This window comes from Aquarana catesbeiana, linkage group LG06 (assembly GCF_042186555.1).
Source record: "Aquarana catesbeiana isolate 2022-GZ linkage group LG06, ASM4218655v1, whole genome shotgun sequence".
NCBI lineage: Eukaryota > Metazoa > Chordata > Amphibia > Anura > Ranidae > Aquarana > Aquarana catesbeiana.
The window spans coordinates 1,143,173-1,159,086 of NC_133329.1; the positions used below are offsets into that span (position 1 = coordinate 1,143,173).

At 51.3% G+C, this 15,914-nt stretch overlaps 2 protein-coding genes across 6 annotated transcripts in view; both read left to right on the forward strand.

The window, feature by feature from the left end:
• Nucleotides 1–4,189, forward strand: part of PRR14 (proline rich 14) — a gene marked incomplete in the record, with an annotated part of 38,730 nt that extends 34,541 nt beyond the window's left edge. The window contains 1 exon segment of the mRNA XM_073635273.1: nucleotides 2,898–4,189. Within this exon segment, the coding sequence (XP_073491374.1) occupies nucleotides 2,898–3,150 (253 nt within the window).
• Nucleotides 4,190–13,933: 9,744 nt separating this feature from the next.
• Nucleotides 13,934–15,914, forward strand: part of FBRS (fibrosin) — a 28,333-nt gene continuing 26,352 nt past the window's right edge. For all 5 annotated transcript variants that reach the window (XM_073635267.1, XM_073635270.1, XM_073635269.1 and 2 more), the window contains exon 1: nucleotides 13,934–15,418. In XM_073635267.1, coding sequence (XP_073491368.1) covers nucleotides 15,161–15,418 — 258 coding nt within the window. In that variant the 5' untranslated portion in view covers nucleotides 13,934–15,160. The remainder of the gene's footprint in view (nucleotides 15,419–15,914) is intronic.

The window sequence follows — 15,914 nt, forward strand, 5'->3', positions numbered from 1 at the left end:
TCACCGGGGCAGATAGGGAAGGATGAGGGTTGTGAGCCCAGTCACCGGGGCAGACAGGGAGGGATGAGGGATGTGAGCCCAGTCACCGGAGCAGACAGGGAAGGATGAGGGATGTGAGCTCAGTCACCGGAGCAGACGGGGAAGGAAGAGGGATGTGAGCCCAGTCACCGGGGCAGACAGGGAAGGATGAGGGATGTGAGCTCAGTCACCGGAGCAGACGGGGAAGGAAGAGGGATGTGAGCCCAGTCACCGGGGCAGACAGTGAAGGATGAGGGATGTGAGCCCAGTCACCGGGGCAGGCAGGGAAGGAAGAGGGATGTGAGCCCAGTCACCGGGGCAGACAGGGAAGGATGAGGGATGTGAGCTCAGTCACCGGGGCAGACAGTGAAGGATGAGGGATGTGAGCCCAGTCACCGGGGCAGACAGGGAAGGAAGAGGGATGTGAGCCCAGTCACCGGGGCAGACAGGGAAGGATGAGGGTTGTGAGCCCAGTCACCGGGGCAGACAGGGAAGGATGAGGGATGTGAGCCCAGTCACCGGGGCAGACAGGAAAGGATGAGGGTTGTGAGCCCAGTCACCGGGGCAGAAAGGGAAGGATGAGGGTTGTGAGCCCAGTCACCGGGGCAGACAGGGAGGGATGAGGGATGTGAGCCCAGTCACCGGAGCAGACAGGGAAGGATGAGGGATGTGAGCTCAGTCACCGGAGCAGACAGGGAAGGAAGAGGGATGTGAGCCCAGTCACCGGGGCAGACAGTGAAGGATGAGGGATGTGAGCCCAGTCACCGGGGCAGACAGGGAAGGAAGAGGGATGTGAGCCCAGTCACCGGGGCAGACAGGGAAGGATGAGGGTTGTGAGCCCAGTCACCGGGGCAGACAGGGAAGGATGAGGGATGTGAGCTCAGTCACCGGAGCAGACAGGGAAGGAAGAGGGATGTGAGCCCAGTCACCGGGGCAGACAGGGAGGGGTGAGGGATGTGAGCCCAGTCACCGGAGCAGACAGGGAAGGATGAGGGATGTGAGTCCAGTCACCGGGGCAGACAGGGAAGGATGAGGGATGTGAGCCCAGTCACCGGGGCAGACAGGGAGGGATGAGGGATGTGAGCCCAGTCACCGGAGCAGACAGGGAAGGATGAGGGATGTGAGTCCAGTCACCGGAGCAGACAGGGAGGGATGAGGGATGTGAGTCCAGTCACCGGAGCAGACAGGGAAGGATGAGGGATGTGAGTCCAGTCACCGGAGCAGACAGGGAAGGATGAGGGATGTGAGCCCAGTCACCGGGGCAGACAGGGAAGGGTGAGGGATGTGAGCCCAGTCACCGGGGCAGACAGGGAAGGATGAGGGATGTGAGCCCAGTCACCGGAGCAGACAGTGAAGGATGAGGGATGTGAGCCCAGTCACCGGGGCAGACAGGGAGGGATGAGGGATGTGAGCCCAGTCACCGGGGCAGACAGTGAAGGATGAGGGATGTGAGCCCAGTCACCGGGGCAGACAGGGAAGGATGAGGGATGTGAGCCCAGTCACCGGGGCAGACAGGGAAGGGTGAGGGATGTGAGCCCAGTCACCGGGGCAGACAGTCAAGGATGAGGGATGTGAGCCCAGTCACCGGGGCAGACAGTGAAGGATGAGGGATGTGAGTCCAGTCACCGGGGCAGACAGTGAAGGATGAGGGATGTGAGCCCAGTCACCGGGGCAGACAGTGAAGGATGAGGGATGTGAGCCCAGTCACCGGGGCAGACAGTGAAGGATGAGGGATGTGAGCCCAGTCACCGGGGCAGACAGGGAAGGATGAGGGATGTGAGCCCAGTCACCGGGGCAGACAGTGAAGGATGAGGGATGTGAGCCCAGTCACCGGGGCAGACAGGGAAGGATGAGGGATGTGAGTCCAGTCACCGGGGCAGACAGGGAAGGATGAGGGATGTGAGCCCAGTCACCGGGGCAGACAGGGAAGGATGAGGGATGTGAGCCCAGTCACCGGGGCAGACAGTGAAGGATGAGGGATGTGAGTCCAGTCACCGGGGCAGACAGTGAAGGATGAGGGATGTGAGCCCAGTCACCGGAGCAGACAGTGAAGGGTGAGGGATGTGAGCCCAGTCACCGGAGCAGACAGTGAAGGGTGAGGGATGTGAGCTCAGTCACCGGAGCAGACAGGGAAGGATGAGGGTTGTGAGCCCAGTCACCGGAGCAGACAGGGAAGGATGAGGGATGTGAGCCCAGTCACCGGGGCAGACAGTGAAGGATGAGGGATGTGAGCCCAGTCACCGGGGCAGACAGGGGAGGATGAGGGATGTGAGCCCAGTCACCGGGGCAGACAGGGAAGGATGAGGGATGTGAGCCCAGTCACCGGGGCAGACAAGGAAGGATGAGGGATGTGAGCCCAGTCACCGGAGCAGACAGGGAAGGATGAGGGATGTGAGCCCAGTCACCGGAGCAGACAGGGGAGGATGAGGGATGTGAGTCCAGTCACCGGGGTAGACAGTGAAGGGTGAGGGATGTGAGCCCAGTCACCGGAGCAGACAGGGAAGGATGAGGGATGTGAGCCCAGTCACCGGGGCAGACAGGGAAGGGTGAGGGATGTGAGCCCAGTCACCGGGGCAGACAGGGAAGGATGAGGGATGTGAGCCCAGTCACCGGGGCAGACAGGGAAGGATGAGGGATGTGAGCCCAGTCACCGGGGCAGACAGGGAAGGATGAGGGATGTGAGCCCAGTCACCGGGGCAGACAGGGAGGGATGAGGGATGTGAGCCCAGTCACCGGGGCAGACAGGGAGGGATGAGGGATGTGAGCTCAGTTACCATGACAGTTCCAGTTTAGAGAAGTTTGGAAGAAGCAGCAGAAGAGATGGACTGATTTATTGCTGTTATGTGGTGGAATGATCTTTGTCTCTTCCCTCCATACAGAAAATTTGAAACCATATTTGAAGAGCCAGTAATGAAGGGCGGTACTCTCATCCTTACAAGCCAACGCCCTCTGCGAAGAATTATGGTATTTAAGAACAGCAGCGCCCCACGCAGAAAGAAAAAGAAAGGGCGAGGAGGTGGACGCACCCGAAGCTGTGTGGACAACAAAGGAAGCGTGAATTCTGAATTGTTACTGCAGCACAAACTGGACCAGCTGGAGGTTGAACTACAAGAGGAGATGGAGCTGAACTAGATGATACCACCGTGATCAATGCCTTTATATCTCTGCCAGGACTGCCTTATGTTGTCATTTATCTCCCACGGCCGGCTTCTGTGGTGGTCATCTGTTTTCCTGGCCCAGTTTATGTGGTAGTCATCTATCACCTGGGGCCAGCTTATGTGTTAGTCCTCTGTCTCCCGACACTGGCTTATGTCATCATCTATCTCCCTGGGAAGACTTGCTCTGTAGTCTTCTGTTTTTCTGGGCTGCCTTATGTGGTAGACCTCTGTCTCCCAGGACCAGCTTATGTTGTCATCTATCTTCCAGGGATGTCTTATGCTGTACTACTCCATCACCGGGGTCAGCTTATGTTATAGTCATCTGATTTCCTGGGCTGTTGGAGTGGTTGTTAACTATCTACCGAGGCCGGCTCATGTTGTAGTTATGTTGTACTGGGCTGATGGAAGGTGGTAGTTCTTGGTTTCCCAGGTCCGGCTTGTATTGTAGTTATCAGTCTCATGGGGCCAGGTTATGTTGTAGTTATCATACTCCTGGGACCGGTTAATATTTTGGTCATCTGTCTCCTGGGATCGACTTGCAGTATGTTGTAGTCATCTGTTTTCCTGGGTTGATTAAAGTGGTCGTCTATCTCCCAAGGCCGGTTAAAGTGGTAGTCATCTGTTTCATGGTGCCAAATGAAGTGGAAGTCGTCCATCTCCCGGGGCCAGTTGAAGTGGTAGATCTCTATCTCCTTTGGCCGGTTGAAGTGGTAGTCGTCCATCTACCGGAGTCAGTTGAAGTGTAGTCGATCTCCTTTGGCCGGTTGAAGTGGTAGTCGTCTATCTCCTTTGGCCGGTTGAAGTGGTAGTCGTCTATCTCCTTTGGCCGGTTGAAGTGGTAGAAGTCTATCTCCCGAGCCGGTTGAAGTGGTAGTGTACAAACATTGATTTGGAGATATTCAGAGGTCTAGTGTGTGGTGCTGCTTTTTGCAGACTCTGGATATACTGTATTATGTATATACTGTATTTGCAACTTCCGTTTTGTTTGCTAATAAATATTGTGCCTAGTTTTCCTTTCTGGTGCTATGTGGAATGATATTAATGATGCTACGCTCACCCTCTGACTCTATTTTACACTCTTTAACTCACATCTTCAACCTCTCCCTCTCTTCTGGCATCTTCCACAAACTCTCTAAAACATGCACTAGTCACCCCTATGCTTAAAAAGCCCTCACTGGACCCCACTGATCTTAGCCTACGCCCCATCTCCTTGCTCCCCCTTTCCTCCACACTCCTTGAACGTCTGGTCTACAACTGACTGAGCGACCACCTCACTGTGACCAACCACCTTGAATGGAGACCAGTGGAGGGCTTGGCAGAGAGGGGTAGAGGACACTGAATGGAGACCAGTGGAGGGATTGGTAGAGAGGGGTGGAGGACACTGAATGGAGACCAGTGGAGGGATTGGCAGAGAGGGGTGGAGGACACTGAATGGAGACCAGTGGAGGGATTGGTAGAGAGGGGTGGAGGACACTGAATGGAGACCAGTGGAGGGATTGGTAGAGAGGGGTGGAAGACACTGAATGGAGACCAGCGGAGGGATTGGTAGAGAGGGGCGGAGGACACTGAATGGAGACCAGCGGAGGGATTGGCAGAGAGGGGTGGAGGACTCTGAATGGAGACCAGTGGAGGGATTGGCAGAGAGGGGTGGTGGACACTGAATGGAGACCAGTGGAGGGATTGATAGAGAGGGTTGGAGGACACTGAATGGAGACCAGTGGAGGGATTGGTAGAGAGGGGTGGAGGACACTGAATGGAGACCAGTGGAGGGATTGGTAGAGAGGGATGGAGGACACTGAATGGAGACCAGTGGAGGGATTGGCAGAGAGGGGTGGAGGACACTGAATGGAGACCAGTGGAGGGATTGGAAGAGAGGGGTGGAGGACACTGAATGAAGACCAGTGGAAGGATTGGCAGAGGGGTGGAGGACACTGAATGGAGACCAGTGGAGGGATTGGTAGAGAGGGGTGGAGGACACTGAGTGGAGACCAGTGGAGGGATTGATAGAGAGGGTTGGAGGACACTGAATGGAGGTCAGTGGAGGGATTGGCAGAGAGGGGTGGAGGACACCTAATGGAGACCAGCGGAGGGATTGGCAGAGAGGGGTGGAGGACACTGAATGGAGACCAGTGGAGGGATTGGTAGAGAGGGGTGGAGGACACGGAGTGGAGACCAGTGGAGGGATTGATAGAGATGGTTGGAGGACACTGAATGGAGGTCAGTGGAGGGATTGGCAGAGAGGGGTGGTGGACACTGAATGGAGACCAGTGGAGGGATTGGTAGAGAGGGTTGGAGGACACTAAATGGAGACCAGTGGAGGGATTGGTAGAGAGGGGTGGAGGACACTGAATGGTGACCAGTGAAAGGATTGGTAGAGAGGGGTGGAGGACACTGAATGGAGACCAGTGGAGGGATTGGTAGAGAGAGGTGGAGGACACTGAATGAAGGTCAGTGGAGGGATTGGCAGAGAGGGGTGGAGGACACTGAATGGAGGTCAGTGGAGGGATTGGTAGAGAGGGATGGAGGACACTAAATGGAGGCCAGTGGAGGGATTGGTAGAGAGGGGTGGAGGACCCTAAATGAAGAATAGTGGAGGGATTGGTAGAGAGGGGTGGGGGACACTGAATTGAGGCCAGTGGAGGGATTGGCAGAGAGGGGTGGAGGACACTGAATGGAGGTCAGTGGAGGGATTGGTAGAGAGGGGTGGAGGACACTGAATGGAGACCAGTGGAGGGATTGGTAGAGAGGGGTGGAGGACACTGAATGGAGACCAGTGGAGGGATTGGTAGAGAGAGGTAGAGGACACTGAATGGAGACCAGTGGAGGGATTGGTAGAGAGAGGTGGAGGACACTGAATGGAGGTCAGTGGAGGGATTGGTAGAGAGGGGTGGAGGACACTGAATGGAGACCAGTGGAGGGATTGGTAGAGCGGGGTGGAGGACACTGAATGGAGACCAGTGGAGGGATTGGCAGAGAGTGGTGGGGGACACTGAATGGAGGTCAGTGGAGGGATCGGTAGAGAGGGGTGGAGGACACTGAATGGAGACCAGTGGAGGGATCGGTAGAGAGGGGTGGGGGACACTGAATGGAGGTCAGTGGAGAGATTGGTAGAGAGGGGTGGAGGACACTGAATGGAGACCAGTGGAGGGATTGGTAGAGAGGGGTGGAGGACACTGAATGGAGACCAGTGGAGGGATTGGTAGAGAGGGGTGGAGGACACTGAATGGAGACCAGTGAAGGGATTGGTAGAGAGGGGTGGAGGACACTGAATGGAGACCAGTGGAGGGATTGGCAGAGAGGGGTGGAGGACACTGAATGGTGACCAGTGGAGGGATTGGTAGAGAGGGGTGGAGGACACTGAATGGAGACCAGTGGAGGGATTGGTAGAGAGGGGTGGAGGACACTGAATGGAGACCAGTGGAGGGATTGGTAGAGAGGGGTGGAGGACACTGAATGGAGACCAGTGGAGGGATTGGTAGAGCGGGGTGGAGGACACTGAATGGAGACCAGTGGAGGGATTGGCAGAGAGTGGTGGGGGACACTGAATGGAGGTCAGTGGAGGGATTGGTAGAGAGGGGTGGAGGACACTGAATGGAGGTCAGTGGAGGGATTGGTAGAGAGGGGTGGAGGACACTGAATGGAGACCAGTGGAGGGATTGGTAGAGAGGGGTGGGGGACACTGAATGGAGGTCAGTGGAGGGATTGGTAGAGAGGGGTGGGGGACACTGAATGGAGGTCAGTGGAGAGATTGGCAGAGAGGGGTGGAGGACACTGAATGGAGACCAGTGGAGGGATTGGCAGAGAGGGGTGGAGGACACTGAATGGAGACCAGTGGAGGGATTGGCAGAGAGGGGTGGAGGACACTGAGTGGAGGCCAGTGGAGGGATTGGTAGAGAGGGGTGGAGGACACTGAATTGAGACCAGTGGAAGGATTGGTAGAGAGGGGTGGAGGACACTGAATGGAGACCAGTGGAGGGATTGGTAGAGAGGGGTGGAGGACACTGAATGGAGACCAGTGGAGGGATTGGTAGAGAGGGGTGGAGGACACTGAATGGAGACCAGTGGAGGGATTGGTAGAGAGGGGTGGAGGACACTGAATGGAGACCAGTGAAGGGATTGGTAGAGAGGGGTGGAGGACACTGAATGGAGACCAGTGGAGGGATTGGTAGAGAGGGGTGGAGGACCCTAAATGAAAAATAGTGGAGGGATTGGTAGAGAGGGGTGGAGGACACTGAATGGAGACCAGTGGAGGGATTGGTAGAGAGGGGTGGAGGACACTGAATGGAGACCAGTGGAGGGATTGGTAGAGAAGGATGGAGGACACTAAATGGAGACCAGTGGAGGGATTGGTAGAGAAGGATGGAGGACACTAAATGGAGACCAGTGGAGGGATTGGTAGAGAAGGATGGAGGACACTAAATGGAGACCAGTGGAGGGATTGGTAGAGAGGGGTGGAGGACACTGAATGGAGACCAGTGGAGGGATTGGTAGAGAGGGGTGGAGGACACTGAATGGAGACCAGTGGAGGGATTGGTAGAGCGGGGTGGAGGACACTGAATGGAGACCAGTGGAGGGATTGGCAGAGAGGGGTGGAGGACACTGAATGGAGACCAGTGGAGGGATTGGTAGAGAGGGGTGGAGGACACTAAATGGAGACCAGTGGAGGGATTGGTAGAGAAGGATGGAGGACACTAAATGGAGACCAGTGGAGGGATTGGTAGAGAAGGATGGAGGACACTAAATGGAGACCAGTGGAGGGATTGGTAGAGAGGGGTGGAGGACACTGAATGGAGACCAGTGGAGGGATTGGTAGAGAGGGGTGGAGGACACTGAATGGAGACCAGTGGAGGGATTGGTAGAGCGGGGTGGAGGACACTGAATGGAGACCAGTGGAGGGATTGGCAGAGAGTGGTGGGGGACACTGAATGGAGGTCAGTGGAGGGATTGGTAGAGAGGGGTGGAGGACACTGAATGGAGGTCAGTGGAGGGATTGGTAGAGAGGGGTGGAGGACACTGAATGGAGACCAGTGGAGGGATTGGTAGAGAGGGGTGGGGGACACTGAATGGAGGTCAGTGGAGGGATTGGTAGAGAGGGGTGGGGGACACTGAATGGAGGTCAGTGGAGAGATTGGCAGAGAGGGGTGGAGGACACTGAATGGAGACCAGTGGAGGGATTGGCAGAGAGGGGTGGAGGACACTGAATGGAGGCCAGTGGAGGGATTGGCAGAGAGGGGTGGAGGACACTGAGTGGAGGCCAGTGGAGGGATTGGTAGAGAGGGGTGGAGGACACTGAATTGAGACCAGTGGAAGGATTGGTAGAGAGGGGTGGAGGACACTGAATGGAGACCAGTGGAGGGATTGGTAGAGAGGGGTGGAGGACACTGAATGGAGACCAGTGGAGGGATTGGTAGAGAGGGGTGGAGGACACTGAATGGAGACCAGTGGAGGGATTGGTAGAGAGGGGTGGAGGACACTGAATGGAGACCAGTGAAGGGATTGGTAGAGAGGGGTGGAGGACACTGAATGGAGACCAGTGGAGGGATTGGTAGAGAGGGGTGGAGGACCCTAAATGAAAAATAGTGGAGGGATTGGTAGAGAGGGGTGGAGGACACTGAATGGAGACCAGTGGAGGGATTGGTAGAGAGGGGTGGAGGACACTGAATGGAGACCAGTGGAGGGATTGGTAGAGAAGGATGGAGGACACTAAATGGAGACCAGTGGAGGGATTGGTAGAGAAGGATGGAGGACACTAAATGGAGACCAGTGGAGGGATTGGTAGAGAAGGATGGAGGACACTAAATGGAGACTGATCTCCAACTACAGAATATTACATTCAAGATGGTAACAACAACTTACAAAGCCATCAATAACCTTGCCCCCAGCTACATCACTACCCTAGTCACAAAAAAACGACCTAATTGTTCTCCTTCTTCCTTCCAGGACCTCCTGAGCTCTAGTTCCCTCATCACCTCCTCAATGCTCTCCTCCAGGACTTCTCCAGAGCCTCTTCCATCCTATGGAACTCCCTAGCTAACAACTGGATTTTTATTTTCTCCTTCAGCCCATCCCCCACAGTTATTACCATTTGTATCACTTGATCCCCACCCCCTTTTGATTGTAAGCTCTCAGGATCAGAGCCCTCTGCTTACTCCTGTATTATAGCTCTTTTGTCTGCTCTCATGTTGTAAAGCGCTGCACAAACGGGGGGAGATATGATCTCCATGTATAAATATATAAGGGGGGATATGATCTCCATGTATAAATACATAAGGGGGGATATGATCTCCATGTATAAATACATAAGGGGGATATGATCTCCATGTATAAATACATAAGGGGGGATATGATCTCCATGTATAAATACATAAGGGGGGGATATGATCTCCATGTATAAATACATAAGGGGGGGGATATGATCTCCATGTATAAATATATAAGGGGGGATATGATCTCCATGTATAAATACATAAGGGGGGGATATGATCTCCATGTATAAATACATAAGGGGGGATATGATCTCCATGTATAAATACATAAGGGGGGATATGATCTCCATGTATAAATACATAAGGGGGATATGATCTCCATGTATAAATACATAAGGGGGGATATGATCTCCATGTATAAATACATAAGGGGGATATGATCACCATGTATAAATACATAAGGGGGGATATGATCTCCATGTATAAATACATAAGGGGGATATGATCTCCATGTATAAATACATAAGGGGGGATATGATCTCCATGTATAAATACATAAGGGGGGGGATATGATCTCCATGTATAAATACATAAGGGGGGATATGATCTCCATGTATAAATACATAAGGGGGATATGATCTCCATGTATAAATACATAGGGGGGATATGATCTCCATGTATAAATACATAAGGGGGATATGATCTCCATGTATAAATACATAGGGGGGATATGATCTCCATGTATAAATACATAAGGGGGATATGATCTCCATGTATAAATACATAGGGGGGGATATGATCTCCATGTATAAATACATAGGGGGGGATATGATCACCATGTATAAATACATAAGGGGGGATATGATCACCATGTATAAATATATAAGGGGGATATGATCTCCATGTATAAATACATAGGGGGGGATATGATCACCATGTATAAATATATAAGGGGGGATATGATCTCCATGTATAAATATATAAGGGGGGATATGATCTCCATGTATAAATACATAAGGGGGGATATGATCTCCATGTATAAATATATAAGGGGGATGTGATCTCCATGTATAAATACATAAGGGGGATATGATCTCCATGTATAAATACATGGGGGGGGATATGATCTCCATGTATAAATACATAAGGGGGGGATATGATCTCCATGTATAAATACATAGGGGGGGGATATGATCTCCATGTATAAATATATAAGGGGGATATGATCTCCATGTATAAATACATAAGGAGGGATATGATCTCCATGTATAAATACATAAGGGGGATATGATCTCCATGTATAAATACATAAGGGGGGATATGATCTCCATGTATAAATACATAAGGGGGATATGATCTCCATGTATAAATACATAAGGGGGGGATATGATCTCCATGTATAAATACATAAGGGGGGATATGATCTCCATGTATAAATACATAAGGGGGGATATGATCTCCATGTATAAATACATAAGGGGGGATATGATCTCCATGTATAAATACATAAGGGGGGATATGATCTCCATGTATAAATACATAAGGGGGGATATGATCTCCATGTATAAATACATAAGGGGGGATATGATCTCCATGTATAAATACATAAGGGGGATATGATCACCATGTATAAATACATAAGGGGGGATATGATCTCCATGTATAAATACATAAGGGGGGATATGATCACCATGTATAAATACATAAGGGGGGATATGATCTCCATGTATAAATACATAAGGGGGGGATATGATCTCCATGTATAAATACATAGGGGGGGATATGATCACCATGTATAAATACATAAGGGGGGATATGATCTCCATGTATAAATACATAAGGGGGGGATATGATCTCCATGTATAAATACATAGGGGGGGATATGATCTCCATGTATAAATATATAAGGGGGGATATGATCTCCATGTATAAATACATAAGGGGGGATATGATCTCCATGTATAAATACATAAGGGGGGATATGATCTCCATGTATAAATACATAAGGGGGGATATGATCTCCATGTATAAATATATAAGGGGGGATATGATCTCCATGTATAAATACATAAGGGGGGATATGATCACCATGTATAAATACATAAGGGGGATATGATCTCCATGTATAAATACATAGGGGGGGATATGATCTCCATGTATAAATACATAAGGGGGGATATGATCTCCATGTATAAATACATAAGGGGGGATATGATCTCCATGTATAAATACATAAGGGGGATATGATCACCATGTATAAATACATAGGGATGGATATGATCTCCATGTATAAATACATAAGGGGGATATGATCTCCATGTATAAATACATAAGGGGGGATATGATCACCATGTATAAATACATAAGGGGGGATATGATCTCCATGTATAAATACATAAGGGGGATATGATCTCCATGTATAAATACATAAGGGGGGATATGATCTCCATGTATAAATATATAAGGGGGGGATAGGATCTCCATGTATAATACATAAGGGGGATATGATCTCCATGTATAAATACATAAGGGGGGGGATATGATCTCCATGTATAAATACATAAGGGGGGATATGATCTCCATGTATAAATACATAAGGGGGATATGATCACCATGTATAAATACATAAGGGGGGATATGATCTCCATGTATAAATACATAAGGGGGATATGATCTCCATGTATAAATACATAAGGGGGATATGATCTCCATGTATAAATACTGGGAGTTCTATGGAGAAAGAATTATTCTCAGTGTACTCCTCTTTCAGGCTCCACCCACTGTCGGACATTTTTCTGAAGTCCAGGGCTCTGGCATGAGGGGGGGGGGGGGGTCCGCAAAGATTTCTCCACCACAAGATGGCACCTGTTCTATCAGAATACTACTACTCATCAGAATAGGTAACGGAAGTGACGTTTTGTTGCGGCCATCTTGGTACACCCCGCACTCGGCCACACTAAGCCTACAGTCAAAAGGTGGCAGCGGACATCTTTTTACACCCAGCAGAGTTTGGCATTTCACACTTATTTTTACCACAAAACGGACGTTATATTGTGACATAGAAGATTTAGATCTCAGTGACGCGGTTTTGATGTTAAATTGTAAAAGCAGCCGTGTTCTGTCAGATCAGCAGACTTGTCACTGCTTATAGAACTCAACATAAAACAGTCTGACAGGTTTCTAAATCCTGTATATCACAATATATCACAATATATCACAATAGGGGGGCCGTTTTGTGGTAAAAAAAATAAGTGTGAAATGTCAGACTCCGCTGCTGCTGTTCCATCAGATTAGGCAACCCGTCAGAAATTTTAAGTGACGTTCTGATGCCGCCATCTTGCTACACCCGTCCACAGTAAGGATACTCCGGGAAGGGGAAAGCGGACATCTTGTTACACCCACCGGAGTTTTGCATTTTACACTTATTTATAACAGTAAAGTGAGTTTATATAGTGAAATACAAAATAATACGGGACTGAGAACTTCGTCTGACTGGTTAGAGGTTGAATTTTAAAAGCAGCGAACTTCTGTCAGATTAGCAAACCTGTGAGATGATCAGGCTTGCTGCTGCTTTCAAAATTCAAGATCTAACCAGTCAGACGGAGTTCTCAGTCCCGTATTATTTTGTATTTCACTATATAAACTCACTTTACTGTTATAAATAAGTGAAAAATGCAAAACTCCGGTGGGTGTACCAAGATGTCCGCTTTCCCCTTCTCAGTGTATCCTTACTATAGAGGAGTGCTGGGTGTAGGAAGATGGCGGCGACGGAACGTCACTTCCGTTATCTATTCTGATGGGTAGGACACCAGTACTCTGATAGAACACGCCGCTTTCCTCCGTTCCCTGCGTGTGACGTCATCCCGCGGTAGGCACGCAGTACGTCGCGTCAGGTAGGCGGAGCCTGAAGAGAAAGGGAAAAGACCGGAGACCGAGGAGAGGGCCGGGGGAGACGGAGAGAGAGACCGAGAGAGACTACCGGGGGGAGGAGGAGCCTGAGACCGGCACCGAGAGAAACACCGACCCGCCCCCACCGAGGATCGGCGTATACACCCCTCCCCCCCCTCCATAGTACCGGAGAGCGCCCCCTCCCCCCCCCCACCAATATATATATATCCCCTCCCCCACTAATATATATATATATCCCCTCCCCCCCTCCATAGTACCGGAGAGCGTCCCCTCCCCCCCTCAAATATAGATATCCCCTCCCCCACTAATATATATATATCCCCTCCCCCTCCATAGTACCGGAGAGCATCCCCTCCCCCTCCAATATTTATATAATAACCCCTCCCCCCCCATGATATAGAGGATTGGACCCCCCACTATAGAACATCCCCCAAATATCACCCCTCCCCCCAATATATATTTATCATCACCCCTCCCCCATTATAGACAAACCCCCCAAATATTACCGATAACCCCGCCCCTATTTTATAGAGGACCCCCCCAATCTACGGATAACCCCACCCGCATTATTTAGAGGATCAGCACCCATCCCCCCAGTGTAACCCTTCTACCTCCTCATCTCTAAGGAGCCCCCCCCCCAATCTAATTTCTATATCTTTTTTTTTAAGTCTTTTTATCAGGGGGTGTCACCATAACCCCTCCCCCATTCTCTCAGGTACTCCCTATGCACCCCCCACCCGGGGCCCCCACATTTAAGGGTGTATGGTCCTTGCCTTGGTTTGGAGGACCTTGTAGCCCCCATCCTCGGTGTTTCGGGACCTTGTAGCCCCCATCCTCGGTGTTTCGGGACCTTGTAGCCCCCATCCTTGGTGTTTCGAGACCCTGTGGCCCCCATCCTTGGTGTTTCGAGACCCTGTAGCCCCCATCCTTGGTGTTTCGAGACCCTGTGGCCCCCATCCTCTGTGTTTCGGGACCTTGTAGCCCCCGTCCTTGGTGTTTCGGGACCTTGTAGCCCCCGTCCTTGGTGTTTCGGGACCTTGTAGCCCCCATCCTTGGTGTTTCGAGACCCTGTGGCCCCCATCCTTGGTGTTTCGAGACCCTTTAGCCCCCATCCTTGGTGTTTCGAGACCCTGTGGCCCCCGTCCTTGGTGTTTCGAGACCCTGTGGCCCCCATCCTTGGTGTTTCGAGACCCTGTAGCCCCCATCCTTGGTGTTTCGAGACCCTGTGGCCCCCATCCTCTGTGTTTCGGGACCTTGTAGCCCCCGTCCTTGGTGTTTCGGGACCTTGTAGCCCCCATCCTTGGTGTTTCGAGACCCTGTGGCCCCCATCCTTGGTGTTTCGAGACCCTGTGGCCCCCATCCTCTGTGTTTCGGGACCCTGTAGTTCCCATCCTCTGTGTTTTGGGACTCTGTCCCCCCCATCCTCGGTTTTTCAGGACTATGTAGCTCTCATCCTCGGTGTTTTGGGACCCTGTAGCTCCCATCCTCGGTGTTTCGGGACTCTGTCCCTCCCATCCTCTGTGTTTCGGGACCCTGTAGCTCCCATCCTTGGTGTTTCGGGAAGTTGGTTGTCTTCTCTTTGGTCTGGTGACTACCTCAACTCTCCTCTCAGGTCCTAATCTCTCAGGTTCCTCTTCTCAGGGGTGATAACACTTCCCAGTTTGGCCATATGCAGCACTGCGGGGGATGTGATTGGATGTTGACCCTCCACATGTGATCTCCTCCAGCCCCCCTATCTCCGCTCCATCTCCAAACATTTTTAGGTGTTTATTGACCAGTCATTGGCTTCCTCCACCATCGCTAACGGACACTACTGATTGGTTGCCTGGCAGATATGCTTTATCCTGGGGGATAAACCAAAAGAGTCAAATGGAGGCTTTGCAACATACGCCTAGAGCCCATCTCGGGCCCCGCCTGCCACGCCGACGCTCCAAAGCCCAAAGAAACCGCCATAGAGGTCCTTCTCCTGTCAACTCCTTGTCCTCCAGCCCTGAGCCGGTAGTCTGGCCACGACCACAACGCAAGAAGAGACGGCGGAAGAGGGGCGAGGAGAACACGGCAATCCGAGAAGAAGACCTCATCGATGGGTTCTGTATCAGCAGTTTTGGCAGCCTGGAGGCTATGCAGGTGTGGCACTGATTGGATGACGGAGGGGTGGGGGGGTCAGGGATGTGTGTGTAGATGGATAATATGTATAGACATGTGCGGGTGTGGTGATATGGTGAGGTATGTATAGAGAGGTGCGGGTGTGGTGATATGGTGAGGTATGTATAGAGAGTTATGATGGGGGTATGGTGTGTATAGAGAGGCCCAGGTATGATGATGAGGTACGGTGGTATGGTATGTTGGGAGTGATGTGGTTGTATGTTATAGAGAGGTAGATGTTGGGGTTGGTGGGTATTGATGTGGAGATTATATAAGTTGATTATCATCCCTCAGATAGCTTTCCAATCCTCTATCCGTCTCCAATCCACTTCTACCAAATGGGTCCAACAAACTGTCCAAATCAACAACTGTGCATCTTCTCCTTTCTTCACTTTTCCCCCGGCGTTCCTCCTCAATTTTCTTTCAAGTTGAGAGGAGGAACACCGGGGGTTGCAAATCCACTGACCTACCTGGAGTG